Source organism: Dermacentor albipictus, chromosome 1 (genome assembly GCF_038994185.2).
Source record: "Dermacentor albipictus isolate Rhodes 1998 colony chromosome 1, USDA_Dalb.pri_finalv2, whole genome shotgun sequence".
Classification (NCBI taxonomy): Eukaryota; Metazoa; Arthropoda; class Arachnida; order Ixodida; family Ixodidae; genus Dermacentor; species Dermacentor albipictus.
Window position 1 is genome coordinate 472,600,435 of NC_091821.1, and position 20,588 is coordinate 472,621,022.

General features: G+C 51.3%; 1 protein-coding gene across 4 annotated transcripts in view; it reads left to right on the forward strand.

Annotated features, from left to right (window-relative positions):
- Window positions 1-14,830, forward strand: part of Mct1 (Monocarboxylate transporter 1) — a 190,408-nt gene extending 175,578 nt beyond the window's left edge. For all 4 annotated transcript variants that reach the window (XM_065440701.1, XM_065440700.1, XM_065440702.2 and 1 more), the window contains 5 exons: window positions 23-221; window positions 3,081-3,349; window positions 6,658-7,043; window positions 8,908-9,033; window positions 12,217-14,830. In XM_065440701.1, coding sequence (XP_065296773.1) covers window positions 23-221; window positions 3,081-3,349; window positions 6,658-7,043; window positions 8,908-9,033; window positions 12,217-12,515 — 1,279 coding nt within the window. In that variant the 3' untranslated portion in view covers window positions 12,516-14,830. The remainder of the gene's footprint in view (window positions 1-22; window positions 222-3,080; window positions 3,350-6,657; window positions 7,044-8,907; window positions 9,034-12,216) is intronic.
- The last annotated feature ends 5,758 nt before the right edge of the window (window positions 14,831-20,588 follow it).

A 20,588-nucleotide genomic window follows, 5' to 3' on the forward strand; every position in this document is an offset into this window, starting at 1 on the left:
TCGCTCTCACCCATCGTTGCAGGGAAGGCGTGCCCCGACGCAACGGAGGCCTCAGCTCGTGCTCGGCGTCCCGCGAGCTGTCCCTGTCGACGGGCACCATCGCTGCCATGCAGGCGGCCGATGGCGTCGAGCAGCAGTCGGATGGCCGCCGCAACCGGCGACCCCGTTCGGCGCTGTTCGCCCGCGCCGGCGGCGGAGGAGTCACCCTGCCCCTGCTCAAGGTGAGCGTGCCCGAGCATTCGTCGAGGTCCTGTTACCCTTTTCAGAGAGAAAGAGAGAGCGAGAGATGGGGGAAAGAGCACTTCGTTTTCTACAAAAGGGTACGATAATTGCATTCGATGACAACTTCAGAGCACAGTGGCAAATCATCATCATCAGTATCAGTCTATTTTTATGTCCACCGCAGTACGAAGGTCCCCCCGAGCGATGTCCAATTACCCTTGTCTTGCGCTAGTCGATTCCAAGTTGTGCCTGTAAATTTCCTCACTTCATCGCACCACCTAATTTGGTGCTGTCCTCGACTGCGCTTCCCTTCCCTTGGCACCCATACTGTCTCTCTAGTTGACCACGGGTTATTTGTTCTACGCATTACATAGCCTGCTAAGCTCCGTATTTAACGTGTTAGCATTCTTAGGATACTTGATGAACTTTCCGGGGACCAAGTATCATCTACATATGCTTGCATCTAACATTATTCCGGCCTACCTGGGTCACTGGGCTGTTCGTGGTCGAATGGGTACGCATCCGTCTGCTGTACTGAGCAGACAAGGTTCGAAACCAACCATCGGAACAAATTGGGTCACTAACTACGTGGAAATACGTATATATGTGCCGCTCTTCAACGAACTTCTTTCATGCCGACATGGCTCACTGCAGATGCGGGACTGGGTAGGTGCCGCTGTTAAAAAAAGAACTGTTTCACACCGACTTGGAGCTCTGGGTTTTTGCCACTCGTTCTGTAATGGTCTTCAATGGACCTCTTAGATGCCAACATGGGTCATTGGGTATGTGCCAGTTGTTGTAGTTCGCTCTTCAATGAACGTCTTCGACGGTAGCTTGGGTAATTAGGTATGCGCCACTGGGAACGTGCCGCTCCACAACGACGAAAAAGATGCCTTAAATTTCTCGCATGCTGATCGGAATCGAGCCCACGTCACAAGGGTTTCTCAACAACAGCAACCAGACGCTTTAGCAGGCTGCGTCATAATTGCACTGGGTATGTGCCACTCTCGAATGAACCTTTCGCCTGCTTGGGCCGCTGAGTATATGCCAGCGAGTGTGCGGCAAGCGAGGGAACAATTCTCAGCGTTCGCAGGCACCCGCGCGCCACGTTTCTCCGTCTCGGAGGCCAAGCCTGGACATCTCGGCAGTGCCACTACATCGTGCCCAGAAAGCAGCGCGAGAGAGAGGCCCGGTTTGCCGCATGACGCGTTTCGAAGCATTCGCGCACACCGGCGCACCATGTATTTCGGAGGCCACGCGCAAGCTTCGCAGCGGCGGTGCTAGATGGCGCCGAGTGTCCTTAGGGGAACGTGAAAGAGCAGTCCCGCCACAAACACGTCTTATACAGAACTCGTTTCGAGGGTGGCAATACGTCATGTCGCTATATTGATTCAATGCTAAACGCCATCGCCAAATTACCATTGACAGTCATCGCGAGACGGATTATGCCGAACTTTCTTTCCTCTTAGTGTCAACTAGTATATCGGCTACCCTCGTTTGTTCTTTGATTCACACTGCTCTCTAGCTATCTCTTAATATTACGCCTAATACTTTTTGTTCCATCGCTCTTTGCGTAGTCTTTAACGTATTCTCAATCTCCTATTCCCATATGTTAGTACCGGTAAAATGCAAGTCCCCGAGTGGGCCTAGCCAGGAGACGTTGAGTTTACTCGAGTCTATTGTGGACCAAATAAAGTTGTCTCACTCACTCACTCACTCACTCACTCACTCACTCACTCACTCACTCACTCACTCACTCACTCACTCACTCACTCACTCACTCACTCACTCACTCACTCACTCACTCACTCACTCACTCACTCACTCACTCACTCACTCACTCACTCACTCACTCACTCACTCACTCACTCACTCTTTCACTCACTCACTCACTCACTCACTCACTCTGATTTTCTTCTCGTGAGGATCCCTTGCGAGTAATTGACCTAGATACAGGTATGTTTGCGCAGATTGTAGAGGCTTACTGTCTGTCATGAATTCTTGTTCTCTTGCCAGGCTTTTGAAATTACCTTTGTGGTCTTCAGTGCCTAATACGCACTCTTAAAAGAAAGGCAGTTGTATAGCTACCCTAGTTGTCACAGTATTCATTACCTTGGTATAACTGCAGTAGGTAACGGTAGATTTAGCTACATTAATGACTAAACAAGGCAGTCACTATTACTAATGGGTCTAAGCTACCAATTCGACACGTAGCTAGCACCACTGAATATAAACTTTCTAGCCTTACGCGTACATTGAACCCACTCTGGAATGTTAGCATCTCTATCATTACTAAACGCACTTCTATCAAGGTAGTGAATGCTTCGAAAACTAGGTAATAGCTATGTTATGAGATCGGTTTAGCAAACACAGCTCTCTGCTGCTTTAGATGCCAATCAGAGAAAAGTCATTATCGTTGGGGTATCGTGTCGCCATTGTCGCGCTAAATAACTAAAGAATGCCGAAGGTCTCTAACCTAGTCTCGTTCTTTTTATCTTCGTTTACGTGTATATTCCTTGGCTGTGCTATCAATCGCACAAGCGCGATGTTGTGGACAACTGAGTAGAGCTTAAAGGGACACCAACGGACGCAAGACATGAGACACAACACATATACTACGATTCGACATACGTCGTTCTTCTCTATTTAGCGCTACTCAGTTTCCCAAATGGCAGGCCAGCTAGACGGTATTACTGCCTCGGCCATGTTATACGCTTTAGTGGGCTGATAGCTGCAGTTTCCGAAGGAGTGTTCGGTGCCAGCTAGCTCTTGTCCTTACATTTAACTTCACGCGGAGACGGCTCTCTTTCCTTTGTCCTCATTCGCGTTCTCTCACCCACCCTGATTTGTGTTCGCAGCTGGAGGACGAGAAGACGTCCATGTCGTGCGTGCACATCGCCGGCTCGAGCCCGCCCAGCCCGACGGGCCCGTCGGCGCCCGCGCTGCACCCGCGGAGCCTGCTGGTGCGCAAGGACATCTTCTACAGCGGCAGCATGCAGAACCTGCCGCCGGAGTACCGCGCCTCCTCCTCCTTCCTGTCGCGCGACATGTCGCTCAGCGTCACCTCGCTGCGCACCATCAAGTCGGTCACGGTGCCCACCTCGGACGAGCGCAGCCGCATACAGAGGTGCGTGCCCGTGGAGAGAAAAAAAACAGAGTTGCGATCGCTTTGTGCATGACGACCGCAACCTGTGCTTAGAGTACACAGGTTGCGGGGCTCTCGAATCTCACGAGGGATATCGACCACCGCGGACTCGGGCTCACGTTATCTTGCGCGCCGCTGTGAACGTGCTCAGACGGCAAAAGGGGGCCGACGAACGCTGCGCACGCAAGAAAACGCAGTACGGCCCAAATTTAACGGAAACCGTTTATTTACTCCGGCGACACCCAGTGCTGCCCAAAACGTCCGGAGCGGCGCGGGAACAAATGGGCTCCCGCGCCAAGGGCTGCTAGCACGTCGCTGCGGGAGCTGCCAACACAGGTTCCGGACGTACACTACGCCGACACCACGTACGCGCTGCCCGACTTTATGGACGGCTTGCACGTCGCTCGTACCAGTCAGTCCACCTTCTGATTCGACTGTGGTGAAGCTCATAATTTGATTTGCTACGTAGCCTTCGTCATGTATCGCCCAGCCTCGATGCGCCTGACGAACGGTTGGAGTGCTCGAGGACAGATACCGCCAAACGCCGTCGTTTGTTGCGCAGCACTTCGAGAGGTCCCGTGTGCGCAAACGGGAGGGGAATATTGTTTCCTTCAATCATTACTCACCCACTGATTGAAGGCAATTCAATAAAGCACTGAAACGACGCAGAAAGCAGGCCGTATCGATACGCGGAGCACGGACTGCACGCTAGCCTAGGCCTTATTTTCCGACCAGTCGGCGTGGCGCGAGGTTCTTCGTTTTCCCTGCAGGTGGCGCTCACAATTTTGGAATTTCGAAAGTTTGCGTTGAATGGGAAGGGATGAGGAGCGAGGAGAAAGTTCATATCAACAAGGAACTGAGGCAGGGGTGCCCATTATCCCCGCTGTTGTTTATGATGTACATGGTGAGGATGGAGAGGGCGCTAGAAGGAAGTAATATCGGGTTTAATCTCTCATACAAACAGGCGGGTACAGTAATAGAGCAGCAACTCCCAGGTTTATTTTATGCGGATGACATTGTGTTGCTAGCTAACAAGCAAAGTGATTTGCAACGTCTGGCTAATATCTGTGGACAGGAAGGCAACGATTTAGGCTTGAAGTTTAGTGTTAGAAAATCAGGTGTTATGGTATTCAATGAAAACTGGGAACAGACAGTGGAGATACAGGGCCAAGAAATACCTCGGGTAACAGAATATAAATACCTTGGTATATGGATAAACGAAGGCAATGGATATATGGAAACACAGGAAAAAAACCATAACAGTAAACGGGAAGAGAAATGCAGCCATAATGAAGCACAGAGCGCTATGGGGATACAATAGGTACGAGGTCCTCCGAGGTATGTGGAAAGGTGCAATGGTTCCAGGACTTACTTTTGGAAATGCGGTTGTTGCTATAAATCAGGGGTACAATCAGGACTCGACGGGTACCAAAGGTCAGTGGGTCGCCTCGCATTGGGCGCTCACGGGAAGACTACAAATGAAGCTGTGCAGGGTGATATGGGCTGGACTAGTTTTGAAGTGAGGGAAGCTCGCAGTAAAATTGAGTATGAAGAACGGCTGAGGAATATGGAAGAAAGTAAATGGGCTGGGAGAGTGTTCAGGTACCTGTACAGGAAAAACATTGATTCACAGTGGAGGAAAAGAACTAGGAAGCTTACCAGCAAGTATGCGGCCTGTAGGGTGGACAACACAACAACAAAGGTCAAGCGGAAAGTCAGAGAAGCTGAATTAATCTCATGAGTGGCGGCAATGGAAAAGAAACCTGCCATGAGTAACTACTTAATAGGAAAAAACGAAATCAGGAAAGAAACCATTTATGATAACTCAAAGGGAAGCTCATTACTTTTCGAAGCGAGATCAGGATGCCTTAGAACACGCACCTATAAAGCGAGATATAAGAAGGAAGAAGAAGAATGTGCTTGCTGTGGTAAAGCTAGGGAAACTACGGAGCATGTTTTATTAGAATGTGAAGACGTCTACCCAGCGGTCGATTTAGGCACCACTGGCCTCCTTGAAGCCTTTGGGTTCAGCGGGAGCAGTAGTAACGCAAACATGTCCACAATAGGCATTAGTAAGAAGCGATTGGAGGATTGGTGGAAGAAAAGTAGGGAAACGACAAAAGACGGAGACGTACAAAAGCACTGTTCGCAATAGGGGATCAGAAAATTTGGCGTGGTAGTTCATAGTGTTTTTTTCTTCTTTTTTCATTGTTTAACCTAGGTAGGAGATTAAGCAGTATAATAGCAAGAGCTTGGTGGCGCAACCCACCGCCCCGTTACAAAGGGGAGGTTCATAACATCCATCCATCGGACCACGCGCGAGCACTACAGGAGAGTGCTATTCGGCTTAGCGTTCGGGAAAAAAAGAGCAACCCAAGATACGCGCTCGTCGTATGTGCACGGCAACGTAGACGAGCTCAAGTCCAAACGATGCCTAAACAATGAAGCCGGCAGACGAGAGGAAATGCGTGTGCGTACATTTTGATCTCCAGGAGAGCTCTCATTCTCGCGCTGCCTCCCCCCGACAACCACCGCGAGTGGAAAGGAGGACGCGTAAGGTCGACAGAATGGGCGAATGCCCACGCAAAGGCGCCGGGGCGCACCTGAATCCCCACAAGGTGTACAGAAAGGAGAACAGGCACACAAGTCGCTCAGCGAAGAGCGCGGTGGACACCATCTTGCGAAAAACAACTGCGCACATGCTGCAGTCACGCGGTCCTCACGTCCCTTGGGAACAGGTGGAACGACATGAAAGGCGTACAAAACTACCGCACACACTAGCTCCTCGAGGCGTCTAAGTTCCCTGCATCGACCAGCGCACTGTTTACCGTCTCTTTAAGACCATTTTATTGCAGTTCAGGGGACCTGTCCCAGTATCGAAACGGGTAGGCGGGAACACTCTTTCAAGCCGTCTATAAGTCGTGGTTGCTAAGCGAAGACCTTGAGTATCCCACGCGATTGCCTGTACCTATCGTCGAGCGACGGTGTTTGGTATCTGTTCGTAGCTTGATATTCCCACCTCCAGTAGAGAGCAAATCCCAAGAGCGACAGGAACAACAGAGGTAGAGAAGATGGGCTGCTACGGTACTCGAAAAACTGGTTTTGACAGAGATAAAAGCCTCGATGCGGGCACGTATCTCGGAATTCCCGCTTCAGTAAAGCCCTCTCACTGGAGCTAGTTTTATGAAACTTCTCATTGTTCAAGTTGTTGTTTTGACGGAGTCACCCTTTCAATCTCTTTTCTTTTTCGTGCATGGAACCTGCATCAAAATGTGCATAATCCTGCGCAGGTTCTTCTGCTCGAGCGAGATGGAGGCGGCCCTGCGCGAGATGATCAACTTCACGCTGCTCAAGTCTCCCGTGTTCCTGCTGTTCGCCACGTCCAACTTCTTCACCAGCGTGGGCTTCAACGTGCCCTACGTGTACACCAAGGACCGCGCGGTCGAGGACCTGCGCATGCCGGAGGAGACCGGCAGCCTGCTGCTCTCCTGCGTCGGCCTGTCCAACACGCTGGGCCGCGTCGTCCTCGGGTACCTGAGCGACAAGTCGTGCGTGAACCGCCTCTGGCTGTACAACGTCAACCTGACGCTGTGCGGGCTCGCCACGGCCTTCAGCTACGCCGCGCAGAGCGCCGTCTCCATGGCCGTCTACTGCGTCATCTTCGGTGCCACCTCGGGTGCGTAGCACGTACGCCGCCTTGACGTTCCGAGCGTGATATAGCTGCCATCGTTAGTCTAACTGAGACCGTCACACGACAGCGAGCTGACCCGTAGGACTGCAATCGCCGCTGTACTTCGTGGAGACAGAAACCTCCAATGCTGTATTCGCAAGTTCTCCAATGTCGTCGCCGCGTTGAACCCCCGTATGCCTAAACATGTCTGTACTGTAAGCTCGTTATTGAATGCACCGAGTAGGCACCACCGAGCGGAGCACAGCACCACCCCGTAAACTGAAGATGACATTGCGATTCAACAACGCTCTTCGGTGATTCCTACGACGAGCACTTGTGTGAGAAACATACCTTCGCTCCAGTGCATTGGGGTAAACGCCGATGGCACCTGGTCACAATATTTAAACCTGGAGCGCTCATGGAATGTTAAGGAAACGCAGTGGCCACTTCAGTCGAGAGGTGGTGCTGCCACCCGCTTTTCTCAGGACCTGCACTGTATATCCACTTCTGAATGGTATTATGAAAAGCTGTTGGAAGACCAACAGTACATTCCATAGGTCGTTTCGAGCGCTCGGAACTCATTCGCCTGGTTAGTCCAGAGCGCCTCTGCTTGAGCTCTTGCTTTCTCTGGGAGCGCTACTGAGATCCGACAGATCACGTGGTGCCTCTGACAGCGAACAGCTTAACGTTCGGCTCGGGCATGCTTCCTTCTGCTCCGATATCGAGAGGCCTGCCTCCGCGTCGGTAGGAACTAGTCAAATGTGCATACCGTTAGGTTAAGTTTTGCCAGGAAAAGAAGAAAACTGCAAACGAGACTGTACCATATATTCATCTCGTCTCCTTTGTTCACTGTCAAGACGCTCCCTTCTCGTTTATACGAGACATAAGGTAATCCTTCGATGGAATTTGTACTTGGCCCAGTTGGTTCTTCCTGAATGACATAATTGCCGCAAAAAAGCTCACACGGAAAAAGTAAAAGAAAACACACGAATCTTTAGTTGCGAGTGTGAAGGAACGAAGGGCAGGCGCAGCGCGCGTTTAGGGCCAGAGCTTCTTACGAATTCCTTTCTGTCCTGTAACTGACTATGATATGCTGAACGAACGATGGACCGAAGTAAAAGACGCATTGCTCCTATTCTGTCGTACTGTGAGTGAAGACGCTGTTGTACCACTTTGAGCTTGCGCATACGTCACATTAATTTCGGACTTCGTTCGCGCGCCTTTTCCCTACATAACTGAGGTTGCCGGCTTTGTTTCGGGAGGATGGGGAGGGTGGGGAGGGAGGGGGGCACGCTGCCCTAGTGCACAATGACGCGCGACAGTTGAAGAAGTTGATTTTCTCGGTATACAGGTCGCCCGTTGGCATCTACCCTTTGCTGGCTCCAGACAGCTCGTGTGCGACTGAGTGATGAAGTGGAAAAAAAAAGAATAATGAGGCACTCCATGCTCTTGGTGTTCTGTGCGCTTTCCCTCTTCCTTCTCCTCAAAAAAATGAAACGTGAAAGAATTGCTTTTTTAAGGGCACGTGTAATGCGGTTTTGGAGGTACAGCTCGCACAGTCAATCCTATTAGATTACGGGACATTACGTGCCAAAACTACGATCTGATTATGAGGTATGCACGCCGTAGTGGGGGAACCACCTGGGGTTCCTTAACGCGCACCTAAATCTAAAGAACACGGATGTTTTCGCATTTCGCCCGCATCGGAATGCGGCTGCCTTGGCCTGGATTCGATCCCGCGACCTCGTGCTCGGCAGCCGAATACCGTAGCCACTAATCAACCACTGTGGGTCTGGTCAGTCCTATAGCTGTCACCGACTAGCAGCGCTAATGCGTCACTGTGCTGACTGACTCGAGGCGTGCCGCGCAGGCGCCTTCGTGAGCCTCACTTCCGTGATCCTGGTGGACATCCTGGGCCTGGAGCGGCTGACCAACGCCTTCGGGTTGCTGCTTCTCTTCGAGGGCGTCGCCTGCCTCGTCGGACCGCCGGTCACCGGTGAGAGGAGACGCGCCCGCTCGAATGTGGTGGTCGAGCGTGCAGTCTTTAAGGGTCATTAATAAAAAGAACACTAAATTTCTTTAGATTAGCAAACTGTTCTTTAAGAATTCCTCTTTTTCGTTCTTTCGGTAGCAAAAAACGAAAAAAAAACGAGAAAAAAAACAAGGTTGACTATTAGCGCAGGAAATAAAACCTAAACTTCCCATACCTCAATTTCACGCTGAAACAACCGCACCGGGAAGTTACCGTGATGTCGTCGTGCTAATGGGCACAGCGCGAAAGAAATGCCAGGACGAAATAAAATCAGACGCCACAAGTGCTGACGTGCAGCAAAAGTGCTATTGCACAAACGCTGAATAAAATTGTGGTGTCTGTCATTGTGTCTTCGTTGTATAATTTGCGCTGTACCCGTTGCCATGAACACGTACCAATTGGCCCAACTTTTCCATCTCGCGTTAGTGTCGATTCACTGCATAATCAAGGCAGCTTTCTTGTAATCCGGTATTTCTAGCTCAACAAAAGCCTAAAAACTTGGTAGGTTTGTCGTTTACTTCTATCAGAGTGCAAGGCGGCCCTTCGTTATTGACAGTGGCGTAGCAACAGGGAGCGGGGGTGCAAGGGGAAGTGGGGGGAGGGGGGGGGGTCATAAATGCCTGAAGACACCTCTCTTTCCTCCGGCTTGACTGGACGCAAATTGCAAAGGATGCTCCGGTATCCCGTAGCCCGAGCTCATGCACCCAATGCGTTGCGCCGCAGAATTGTCGGCTGCAGCTCTATCAACACCCCACGAAATAATTGCACGAATGTGCGGGCTAAAAAAATTAATTCGCGAAATGGTCGCTAAGCTACTCGCCTTAGCGGAACGTTTCATGTAGAGTGAGCTCGTGCTGTGCGTTCATGCTGAGAGCAGGAGTCGCTAAACATACCGTGAGGCGTTGTAAGGCGTTGGGGCTCTTGGGTCCCTCTTCCGTTCAGAACGCGCAGCGAAGACGAACTAAGACAGCAGTAAGAGGGCGTTCAACCAGCGCGCCCGGCGCTCGCGTTTACGGCGAAGCGTTCGTTGAGAGCGACGTTGCATAAGTGGGGCCGTCAAAAGTCGCGAATGGTAATTTCTGGATCGTCTTCAGACTCGGTTCGGCCGAAGAGTTTGGCGGCGTATGACCCGTAATAATCCCGTAATTAGTACTTATAGAGGAAGCATTTCACTTCGAGAATTGATGACTCAAAATCATATTATTAACTCAACAAAAACTTCTTAAACAAAATTGTTTTGGGTGCTACGACCTTACAGTACTTTGGCACTGCGGGCGGTGCCCAGTATATGGCAGCAGCGAAAGAAATACGAAATAGTGGACCAGTGACGTTGATCCCTTAATCCTCTCCATTGCGAGTGCAGGCCAACAGTTGTGCAAGCTTTCGCTGGCCCGGGCTTCATCGCGGCCTTTTCTTTCTTTTTTTATGGTGACGCCAAGAATCGACGTGAAGCGTGCTCTATTCTGTTCCCAATCTTGCGGTGGTACCGCAGCTCGGATAATCACGTTTGTCCGTATAGCAGCAAATGAAAACAAGGCTTTATTGATCAGAATGAAGAGAACTCGCAGTTGTCATAGCATTGGCGCCCGCGCAGCGGGCAGACAGGTAGCGTTTTGTAATAGGGTGGGGAGATCAGCGTCACTGACAAACAATTTAATTTTCGTTTTCGTTCAGGGCTGCCCACAGACAAAATACTGCGTGACATAGTACCTACGACGATTTTTGTTGCAGTTGTTGTTGGGCAAGATATTAATGTCGGCCTTCAATTTTGAAAATGCAATATTGCCGCTAAAATTGGTAATTAAAACTTTATTATAAATATATTTTTTGTTACTTGTGACGTCAGTCGTATTTTCCACGATGACGCATTTGTATTGGCTGCCAAGCCTTACAGTCTGACAGAAGGCGTGCACATGGGCTTATCACGCGTTATCAGTGCAGCACCATGTGTTATTTGGCGCAGGAAAAAAACAGCGTGTATATTTGCTGCATTCGCGATCTCTGGGAAAGAAAGCGAAGGAGATGGGGACCCGGGGAACGTGCGCGGTATCCAAGGCGGCTGTACTGGTGCTGAAACCCGGAAATGGTCGATATCCTCGCCTTCCTCGACTATATCGGGGGGGGGGGGGGGGGTGACAGAAGACGTATGGGCCCCGGGTGCCAGACGACCTAGCTACGCCACTGGTTTTTGATGAACTTTTAGCTAGACCTCAGCAGATGGTACGCCAGTTCACGACGTCAGGAGGGACCGGTACTAGAACGTGAAGCTGGCGTCGCGGTCTGTGTTCTTGCATCTTTCCTGGACTGCCATACATTCTCTTACTGTAAGAGCTCGCTCCCTGCTGGCGCAAAAATGTAGTTTATTAATGCAGCCTGGTTTAATAGTCCTCTTTAATGACCCTTAAGTTATGTCAGGTACTGCAGCATATGTCCTGACGCTATCAAATACACAAAGCGAAAAAAAAAAGAGAAAGTTTATTATGCAATTCGTATTATGTTTAGAACACCTAATACCGAAGCGCATAACCATGCGAGCTGTTAAAGCTGAAAAGATAGTCACAGATGACTTCGGGCGACTCACTAAGTGAATATATAGCACGCAAACGCGCACGATTCGCATTTCAAAGAACTGACACGTCATCGACACTGTTTTTACGAGAATGTGACATGTCGCTGCTTCATAAACTATGCGGGCAACAAAAAAGGGATGGTTCAGCACGCAGCCAGTATTTCGACAAAGGAACCTGTCTTTGTCGCAGCACTGCCTTGACGAAGACAATCACCTTTCTTGTAAGCTTATTGTGTGTGTGTGTGTGCGTGAAAACGGACTCCGGGCCCGTATTCGCAATATATATCCTTTCGCTAGAATATTTCGTAAAAGAGGGTGTCAGCTAATCGTAATTTTGGACCATATGGAGGTATTGGCGAAGGTGACTGTGCAATGACAAACAATGCTTGCGAAAGAAAAGCTTAGTGAATAAGCCTTAGTTGTCTTTTTCCTAATTGGTTAGTGCCTGTTGAGTCCACCTCGTCGGCGTTTATTTGTGCAGCTATTGGAATACGCCTGGCTATCTTATCCGTAAACGTATTTCGCACGACCGCAGGAAATAAACGTGACGCCTGTGCACGCCTTTCTCGCACGCGCAGGCTGGCTCTACGACTACACTGGCTCGTACGACCCGGGCTTCTTCCTGTCCGGCGCCATGATCGCCTTGGGAGGCGTCATGCTGTTCCTCATCCCTTGCACGCAACGCTGCGAGGGTCAGGAGGAGAAGCCGGCCGCAGTCACCACCACCACCACGACGACGACCACGACGACCACGACGACCAGCGGTACCGCCAAGTCCGGCAGCAGCTCGTTCCGGGAAGAGACCACCGACTCCAGCCTCGGCCACACAGTCACCCTTTCCTCGTCGCTCAACGGTCACGGTCCGCACAACGTGTGAGCCGGCCACTCTTCACCCGCCCGCGTGAACCAGGGCGGGCGAACCGAGCGACGAGCTGACCAGCAGCCAAGCCACGCCGCTACGCGCCCGTTTCGGTGTCCCCGCCGACTTACGGCCGGCTTGCAGCTACGAAGCAAGGGTCGCTTGGGACGACGGCCAGACCAAGGCCGTTGGCCGAGGGCGCTTAAGCCCACTGTGTCGAGTTTGGCCGACGCCCAAGCGGCATGGCGTCAGCGGGGTTTCTCCGATCCCACGGCAAGACGTGGCTCAATAACACCCAACGTAGAAGCACGCCGTACTGTAGCGGGCGTGGCGACCCGCCGACGGTCGTCTCTGCAAGCGGAAAAGGTTTCGTCAGAGAGATCCGCGCACGACGGATCGCAACTGTTCTTTCTCGTTACGTCTTTCCAGAAATGCCTCGCCGCTCTTCCGACCAATGCTGCTGAAACTGTGCTCCCACGAAGTACGGCACACGTGCCAAGCAGAGAGCGTTTCCAGTCCCAGGCGCACCGTGCGCCGCGTTCCTTGTTGCGCGCACGGTGCGCCTGGGGCGCGCTCGTCTCTTGGCCTCGAAACCACACCGGGCCGAATGAAAGGGTGACCGCAAAGGGGAGGGACGGGCCTGCCGAGCCGGCCACTCGAGGACGTCGATGCCTTTCCCACGGCGATCGCACCATCCACACCGTGGCCGCTTTGCGTTGCATCACCGTGGCAGTGGCGAAGTGGAGGGCTGCCCACACTGCAAGTTCCTCGAACGGTGTAGCGTGAGCCCGTAAACGTCCAACGCCACTCAGTGAACCGACCGAGTGCATTGCGAACGACACCCCAGTGATGTGTCTGTCCTCTTGGGTTACAGTGCCGTGCTTTGCAGTGCTCGTAGGCAGCAGCTGTACGGGCTGCTTCGAGTGAAGTGTTGACAGCTGAACATTAACTGTCACAGTCACGACGGTGCCTTCGCCACGACTTTCCATTCTGAATTATTTCTTCTTTTTTTAAACTTTTTATCATTTCAGCAAGCGGCACAACCGCATACTTTGCACTTCGTCAGCCTCGGAGGGCTAAGCTTGCCAAAAGAAAAAAAAAATGTTGGCTGTATATTGCATTTGCGACGAGGACGTCTCTTTCGGCGAAATCGCAGCTTAGCTAATCGTTATTTGTTAAATATGTGTATGATTCGCGCTCAAACCATTACCGCGTTAGCACATGTCGTCTATACAGATCAGCGACGCGAAGCTAATGGTTCGTGAATTACTAGGTGGCTCTGTTGAAAGAGCTCGAATGAAAGGAATGGCAAGCGTTACACGTGATAGCGCGCTGCTTGCACACGACGGTGTATTGTATGTGCATGATTATACAAAACCGGCTGTGTATGCCGAAAGTTGAGTAGTGTGTGCAAAGAGCTGCGGTACGTTGAGATGTACTCAAATGTTGTGCCATTGGGGAAAGACGTACTGCTCAATGCCTATTTGGTACGCAGTATGTCGAGCGGAGAACTTGTCAAGGGGAAACGGGGAGGGGTCGCACTCTCTTCTGGCAGTATTGTGTCATTACGCACCGAACACACTCACCGTAGTTCGCCTGGTCGAGTGATTCTGCGCGTATACCGAGTGAAAATGTGCGAGTTCCAACTCTCCCTATTTTTTCTACGCCTACAATGTCCAACTCCCTTACTCACCTTACTCATCTTCCTTCTTCTCTAGCCTGCTCACGGCGCACGCGTGGACGCCGAACCACGAGATTCCGCGTATAAGCAGCTACAAAGTGTGATAACACTCGCCTGCGTATTACATCTCCGCATAAAAAAAAGGAGCCCTGAAGTGACCTTATCGGTGCACACATCACTCGCTGCCGCGCTCCGGTACGCGGTGAAGAAACTGCATGCTTTTATTGCCGAGTGAAAGCGTTTACCCCTCAACTCGCGGATCTATGGACTCGTGTAATCTTAACCCATTCTCTATGTACTTGATCGAGGCTGTTTTACTCGTTCTTTGTGGTGCGTCGTCAGTGTTCGTCGGACAGACAGCCTTTCGCCAAGCAGGCGGAGCAGTGGACAGCCGTGCTGACTGCAACGTTTCTCTTGTAGGAACTCCACGACATTGTGCGCCTTTGCTCCATGCTTCGTGCTGTTTTCATGTTCTCTTCTTTTTCGCCTTCGTGATGAAACGTGATCTAAGCGACTGTGTTATGTAAGTGGGGGAGCGCAGGGGTGAACTGGAATGCTCGCTGCCTTACCATTGCGCAGCTACGCGCCCGTTCTGTTTAGACTCCTTGCGCGTCTTCATTAAAGCCCTAAACGGGAGAAGCACTCGCTGGGAGTACGTTTGCACTGTCTTCCGTGTGTGTGTGTGTGTGTGTGTGTGTGCGTGTGCGTGTGCGTGTGCGTGTGCGTGTGCGTGCGTGCGTGCGTGCGTGCGTGTGTGTGTGTGTGTGTGTGTGTGTGTGTGTGTGTGTGTGTGTGTGTTTATTACGGTGAAAATCGCTCGAAACCATGACCAGAATTTCCTTATCGTTCAATTCTTCACATGCTTTCGGCGTCTTTTGCGTCATAAGAACTTGATTCTCGCCTCGGAGTAATGTAACTGACGCGCTCTCAGCTGCGTTCGCTTCTATGATTGCTGCGACGTGGCAAGCGTACGAAACGTCTCGAAGTGCCAGATGCCACAGGCGAAAAAGATTGATTAGACTGACATTTGGTTCAGTCGTTCCATGCGTGTGAACCAATCATTCTAGCATACGGATATTGCTCTTGGAGACCCTGCGTCAAATTGCAGCACCAGGCAAATTGTCTATTCATTAAAAAGGCCCCAATCGAGAACGCACAGGAACCTGCCTCTCTACCGCAAAGTGTCTGGTAAGAAGAAAAATAATATATATATATATATATATATATATATATATATATATATTTATTTATTTATATATACATATATATATATATATATATATATATATATATAGTAGGCAAAGAGGGTTTCTTCAGGCTACCTTTCAAACGTAAAGAACTTGAGTGGTGCTACAAGGTAAACAGAACAAGTATTTAATTTCGACAGTTTCGATCGGTGGACCGATCTTCGTCAGGGTTTACAAAAATATATATATATATATATATATATATATATAGTCGCAGTACAACGCGAGCAGTAGACAGGGAGACGTTCAAGAGTGAGTGAGTGAGTGAATAAACTTTTATTTGGTCCAGCAAAGCGCGATAAAACGCGCACCTGGCTAATCCCACGACGGGACTGACAGATCTAGTCTGCCGGCCCGATCGCGGGCGCGCTGGACGGCCAGGATTTGATCCGCAGGACAACTTGTTCAAATGCAAAACAGGCCAGAGACACGTCTTCTTCGTCCACGCCGAATCCCACTGACCCACTAGACGAAATCCGTTAATGTCCCTATCTTCGTTGTCGTCTGCATAGAAGAATAGACGCACGCCTCATTTGTCCCTCCCTAAGAGAGCATCGTCCCGATGCTAGACCAGAAGTGTCACTTGCGGAATTAAGGGTCGCTGGCATAGTTATTCGCTCACATACGGCTTCATGCGGACAACGTGCACAAGTTCAGGACAGTGCGTGCGGCGCCGCGTACAATTGGGACTATCGGGGACGACCTCGTACGTGACGTCACTGAGTCGGCGCAATACTCGATATGGTCCGAAGTATCGCCTTAACAGCTTCTCGGAGAGGCCTCGTTTTCGTATGGGTGTCAACACCCACACTCTGTCGCCGACGTCGTAGATTACTATTCGACGGTGAAGGTCATAGCGCCCGGCGTCGTAGTGTTGCTGCTGGCAGATCCGCAAGCGCGCGAGTTGCCGAGCCTCTTCTGCGCGTTGCGTAAACACAGCGGCGACCGTATCAGTGTCGTCAAAGTCATTTGGAAGCATAGCATCCAACATCGTTTGTACATCCCGCCCATGAGCAAGGGTGAACGGAGTCATGCGCGTCGTCTCTTGTTTCGCCGTGTTATATGCAAAGGTGATATACGGTAGGATGTCGTCCCAATTTTTATGTTCAACATCCACGTACATGGAGAGCATGTCTTCAATTGTTTCGTTTAGGCGTTCTGTTAATCCGTTGGTTTGTGGATGGTAGGCGGTTGATTTCCGATGCGCCGTTCCACTTAGCAGCAATACGTGATCTAAAAGCGCAGCCGTGAATGCGGTCTCTCGGTCTGTTATTACGACGGTTGGTGCGCCATGTCGCAACACAATGTGCTCAATGAAAAAGCGCGCCACCTATTCCGCTGTGCTTCTCTGGATTGCCTTTGTTTCAGCGTAACGTGTGAGATAGTCGATTGCTACGATAACAAAGCGATTCCCGGCAGGAGAAGTAGGAAGCGGACCCAATATATCCATTCCGATTTGGTCAAATGGTCTTCGAGGAACCTGGACGGGTTGTAGGAGGCCGGCTGGTTTCGTCGGAGGCGACTTATGCCTCTGGCAGTCGAGGCAAGTGCGGACGTGATGTTTCCCGGTGGTGTTAAGTCTCGGCCAGTAGTACCTCTGCTTCACTCTGGCCAACGTTCTCGTGTAGCCCAAGTGACCAGAAGTCACCTCGTTGTGACAGGCTTGAAGTACTTCCGTACGAAGAGCTGCAGGAATGACGAGCAGATAGGGTACCCGGTTGAAGAAAAGTTTCTTTTGTAGAGGACTTTGGCCCGCAAACAAAAGGACAACAGACCTCTTGCGAAAACTCTAGGCGGTTTCGCAGATCTGCCCTCTAAGTAATTGATGAGCTCAAGCAACTCAGGGTCGTCCCGTTGTTGTTGGGCGATGGTGGATGTGTCCAGAACACAAAGAAATGCCGAGTCTTCTTCGGGTGGAGCAGACGACTCTATCGGCGATCGAGACAGGCAGTCAGCATCCGTATGTCGTTTCCCCGACTTGTACTTGACAGTCATGTCAAACTCTTGCAACCGTAGGCTCCAACACGCCAGTCGTCCCGAAGGGTCTTTAAGGTTTGTCAACCAACACAGTGAATGGTGGTCGCTGATAACTGTGAAGTGGCGGCCATACATATATGGGCGAAATTTCTTAGCAGCCCATACTACGGCGAGGCATTCCTTCTTAGTTGTGGAGTAATTGGCCTCTGTGCGTGAGAGTGTTCTGCTTGCATAGGCAAGTACTCTTTCTGTGGCCTCCTGCCATGCACAAGAATAGCTCCCGAGCCAACATTGCTGGCATCAGTGTGGAGCAATGTATATAGAGCGGTCTCATCAAAGAGAGCGAGCACTGGAGGTGTCTGCAGACGTTCCCGCAAGTCAGTGAATGCACCTTGCTCTTCGTCGCCCCATACAAAAGCAACGTCGTCTCTCGTCAGGCGAGTTAACGGCGACACAATGTGAGCAAAGTCCGCAATAAACCGCCGGTAATAGGCACAGAGGCCCAGAAAGCGCCTGACAGCGGTTTATCGGTTGGTACTGGAAACTGTGCTACCGCCGCAATTTTCTCAGGATCTGGGCGAACACCTGCCTGGCTGACGACGTGACCGAGAAACTGTAGTTCCCCGAAGCCAAAGTGGCACTTCTCCGGCTTCAGGGTGAGGCCGGCGGACCGGATGGACTGCAGAACCGCTTCAAGCCGTTGGAGGTGTTCTTCAAAAGTTGCGGAGAACACGATGACGTCGTCCAGCTACACTAAGCAGGTTTTCCACTTCAGACCCGAAAGCACAGTATCCATGAGGCGTTGGAATGTAGCAGGGGCAGAGCACAAGCCGAAAGGCAAGACTTTGAATTCGTATAGGCCGTCTGGCGTCTCATAAGCAGTTTTTTCACGGTCTCTCGGATCTACCTCGATTTGCCAATATCCACTTTTTAAGTCCATTGAAGAAAAGTAACGCGCGTGACGAAGCCTGTCGAGTGAATCATCTATACGGGGAAGCGGGTACACGTCTTTCTTTGTCACTTGATTTAGTTTTCGGTAGTCCAAGCAGAAACGCAAGCTGCCGTCTTTTTTCTTAACTAGAACTACAGGAGATGCCCAGGGACTCGTTGATGGTTGAATTACGTTGTCTTTCAGCATTTTTGTCACTTGCTGTATGGCTGCACGTTCTCTGGGAGCCACACGATAAGGATTTTGGTGAATTGGTCTTGCCGTATCCTCTGTCATTATCCGATGCTTCGTTAGAGGCGTCCGTCCGACGCTGGACGTCGACGCAAAGCAGTCACTGAACTTCGACAACAGCGTGAGAAGCCGCTCTCGTTCGTGCTGCGACAAAGCAGTGCTGACGTCGAGTGCAGAAGCTGGGCCTTGCGTAGGTGCTTCTTCGAGTAGCGAACAGCAGCCTCGAACATCCGCAACACCATCAAAATAAGCCACAGCCGTGCCCTTCGGAAGGTGCCGTCGCTCTGTGCTAAAATTTGTTAGCAACAGGTTTGTGCGCCCGTCGGTGACATTCACGATTCCTCGTGCGACCGAGATACCGTGAGGAAACAACAACGTGGTTATTTGGTCGGCAACAAAGCTTCGCAACGAAACGGTATGTCACATGCTACCGAAACAAGGGCACACGATCGAGGGGGGATGACGAAGTCGTCTTCTGTTAGACGAAATGAGTTTGTTGCGGCGATAAGCAATGGGCTAAACCGGAGCTCTTATAGAACGTCACCATGCGGTCCGGGATGTTAATTACGGCGCCATATTCGTTTAGGAAGTCCATTCCAATAATCAAATCTTTGCAGCATACAGGAAGGACGATGAAAGCAGCCACAAAAGAAGAATCCCCGATGTTAACTCTAGCAGTACATCTTCCAGTAGGCATCAGTGATTGGCCGCCTGCCGTCCTTATGTGAGGTCCCGTCCATGGCGTCTTTACTTTCTTCAGGCGGAGGACGAGTTCCTGACTCATTATAGAGAAGTCCGCACCAGTGTCGACTAACGCTGTCACCGGCTGCCCATCCACGAAAACATCAATGTCAGCGCTCACAATTTCTTCAGTGTTTATCGGCTTCACGTCGTTCTGCAGCGAGAATGTTGGGGGCTTTTTAGTGTCTTGCGGCGGGCCTGCAACCTTGCCCCCAGAGGTCGCCGCCTTCAGCTTCCCCGACGGGGGCTGGGCGACCTTCGTCCTCGGAGCTCCGCAAAAGTACGTGCAGTAGATGAAGCGATCTGACGTGGAGGGTTTGGAGAGCGCGACCGACGGCCTCAATCGGACCTATCATTGGGCACGTATTCGTCATTCGGGTGCGCTATTGGGGGTCCCTGAAAAGCAGCGTCGTCGCGGTGTAGCATGGCGCCGTCATTTGCACGTCTACCATAGGACCACGGACGAAGAGGTCGAAATGATGTGTCACGATGCCAGCAATGGCGCGAAATATGGCCGGCGCCTCCGCAGTGAAGACCGAGTGGGCGCCTATCTACACTGCGCCATACGTCGGTTCTCCGAAGTTGCGGCCGTCCCGTATATAGCGTCGTGTTGCGGCGGTGACCAAGACGCGGCGAACGACGGCTGGCGGTGTGACTGAAGTGGCATATCGGCTGCGCGCTTCGACGCCTCCTCTTGTGGCGGCGACCAAGGAGCGGCTGTTGGAGGTTGGTGGTATGGCGGTGTGGTTGCAACCGGTGGTGGACATCGGACAGCGGCGGCGTAACTCAGGGGTCGCTGGTGGTCTTGAAGATCGGTTACCGGGAACGCCTGCCGGATTTCGTCACGCATCACTTCGGCGATCGACGCGACGGGTCTATCTAGTGTCGGTGTCATGATCTTTTGAATTTCCTCTCTGATGAGCTCTCTGACCAACTCACGCAAGGAGTTCTGATACTCGGCAGTCACTGCGGCGGCATTGATTGTAGTGCTGGTGGACAGTCGATCGTATTGCCTGCATCTTTGATGAAGGGCCCGCTCAATAGCCGTCGCCTCTTTGATAAGCTCAGCGACAGTGACTGGCGGATTGCGCACAAGCCCCGCGAACAACTGCTCTTTTATACCTCGCATGAGGTAGCGCAACTTCCTATCTTCGGTCATGTTCGGGTCGGCTCTACGAAAGAGGCGGGCCATGTCCTCGGCGAACATTGTGACCGACTCATTAGGTTGTTGCGCGCGTAGCTCCATCATTTGCTGGGCGCGGTCG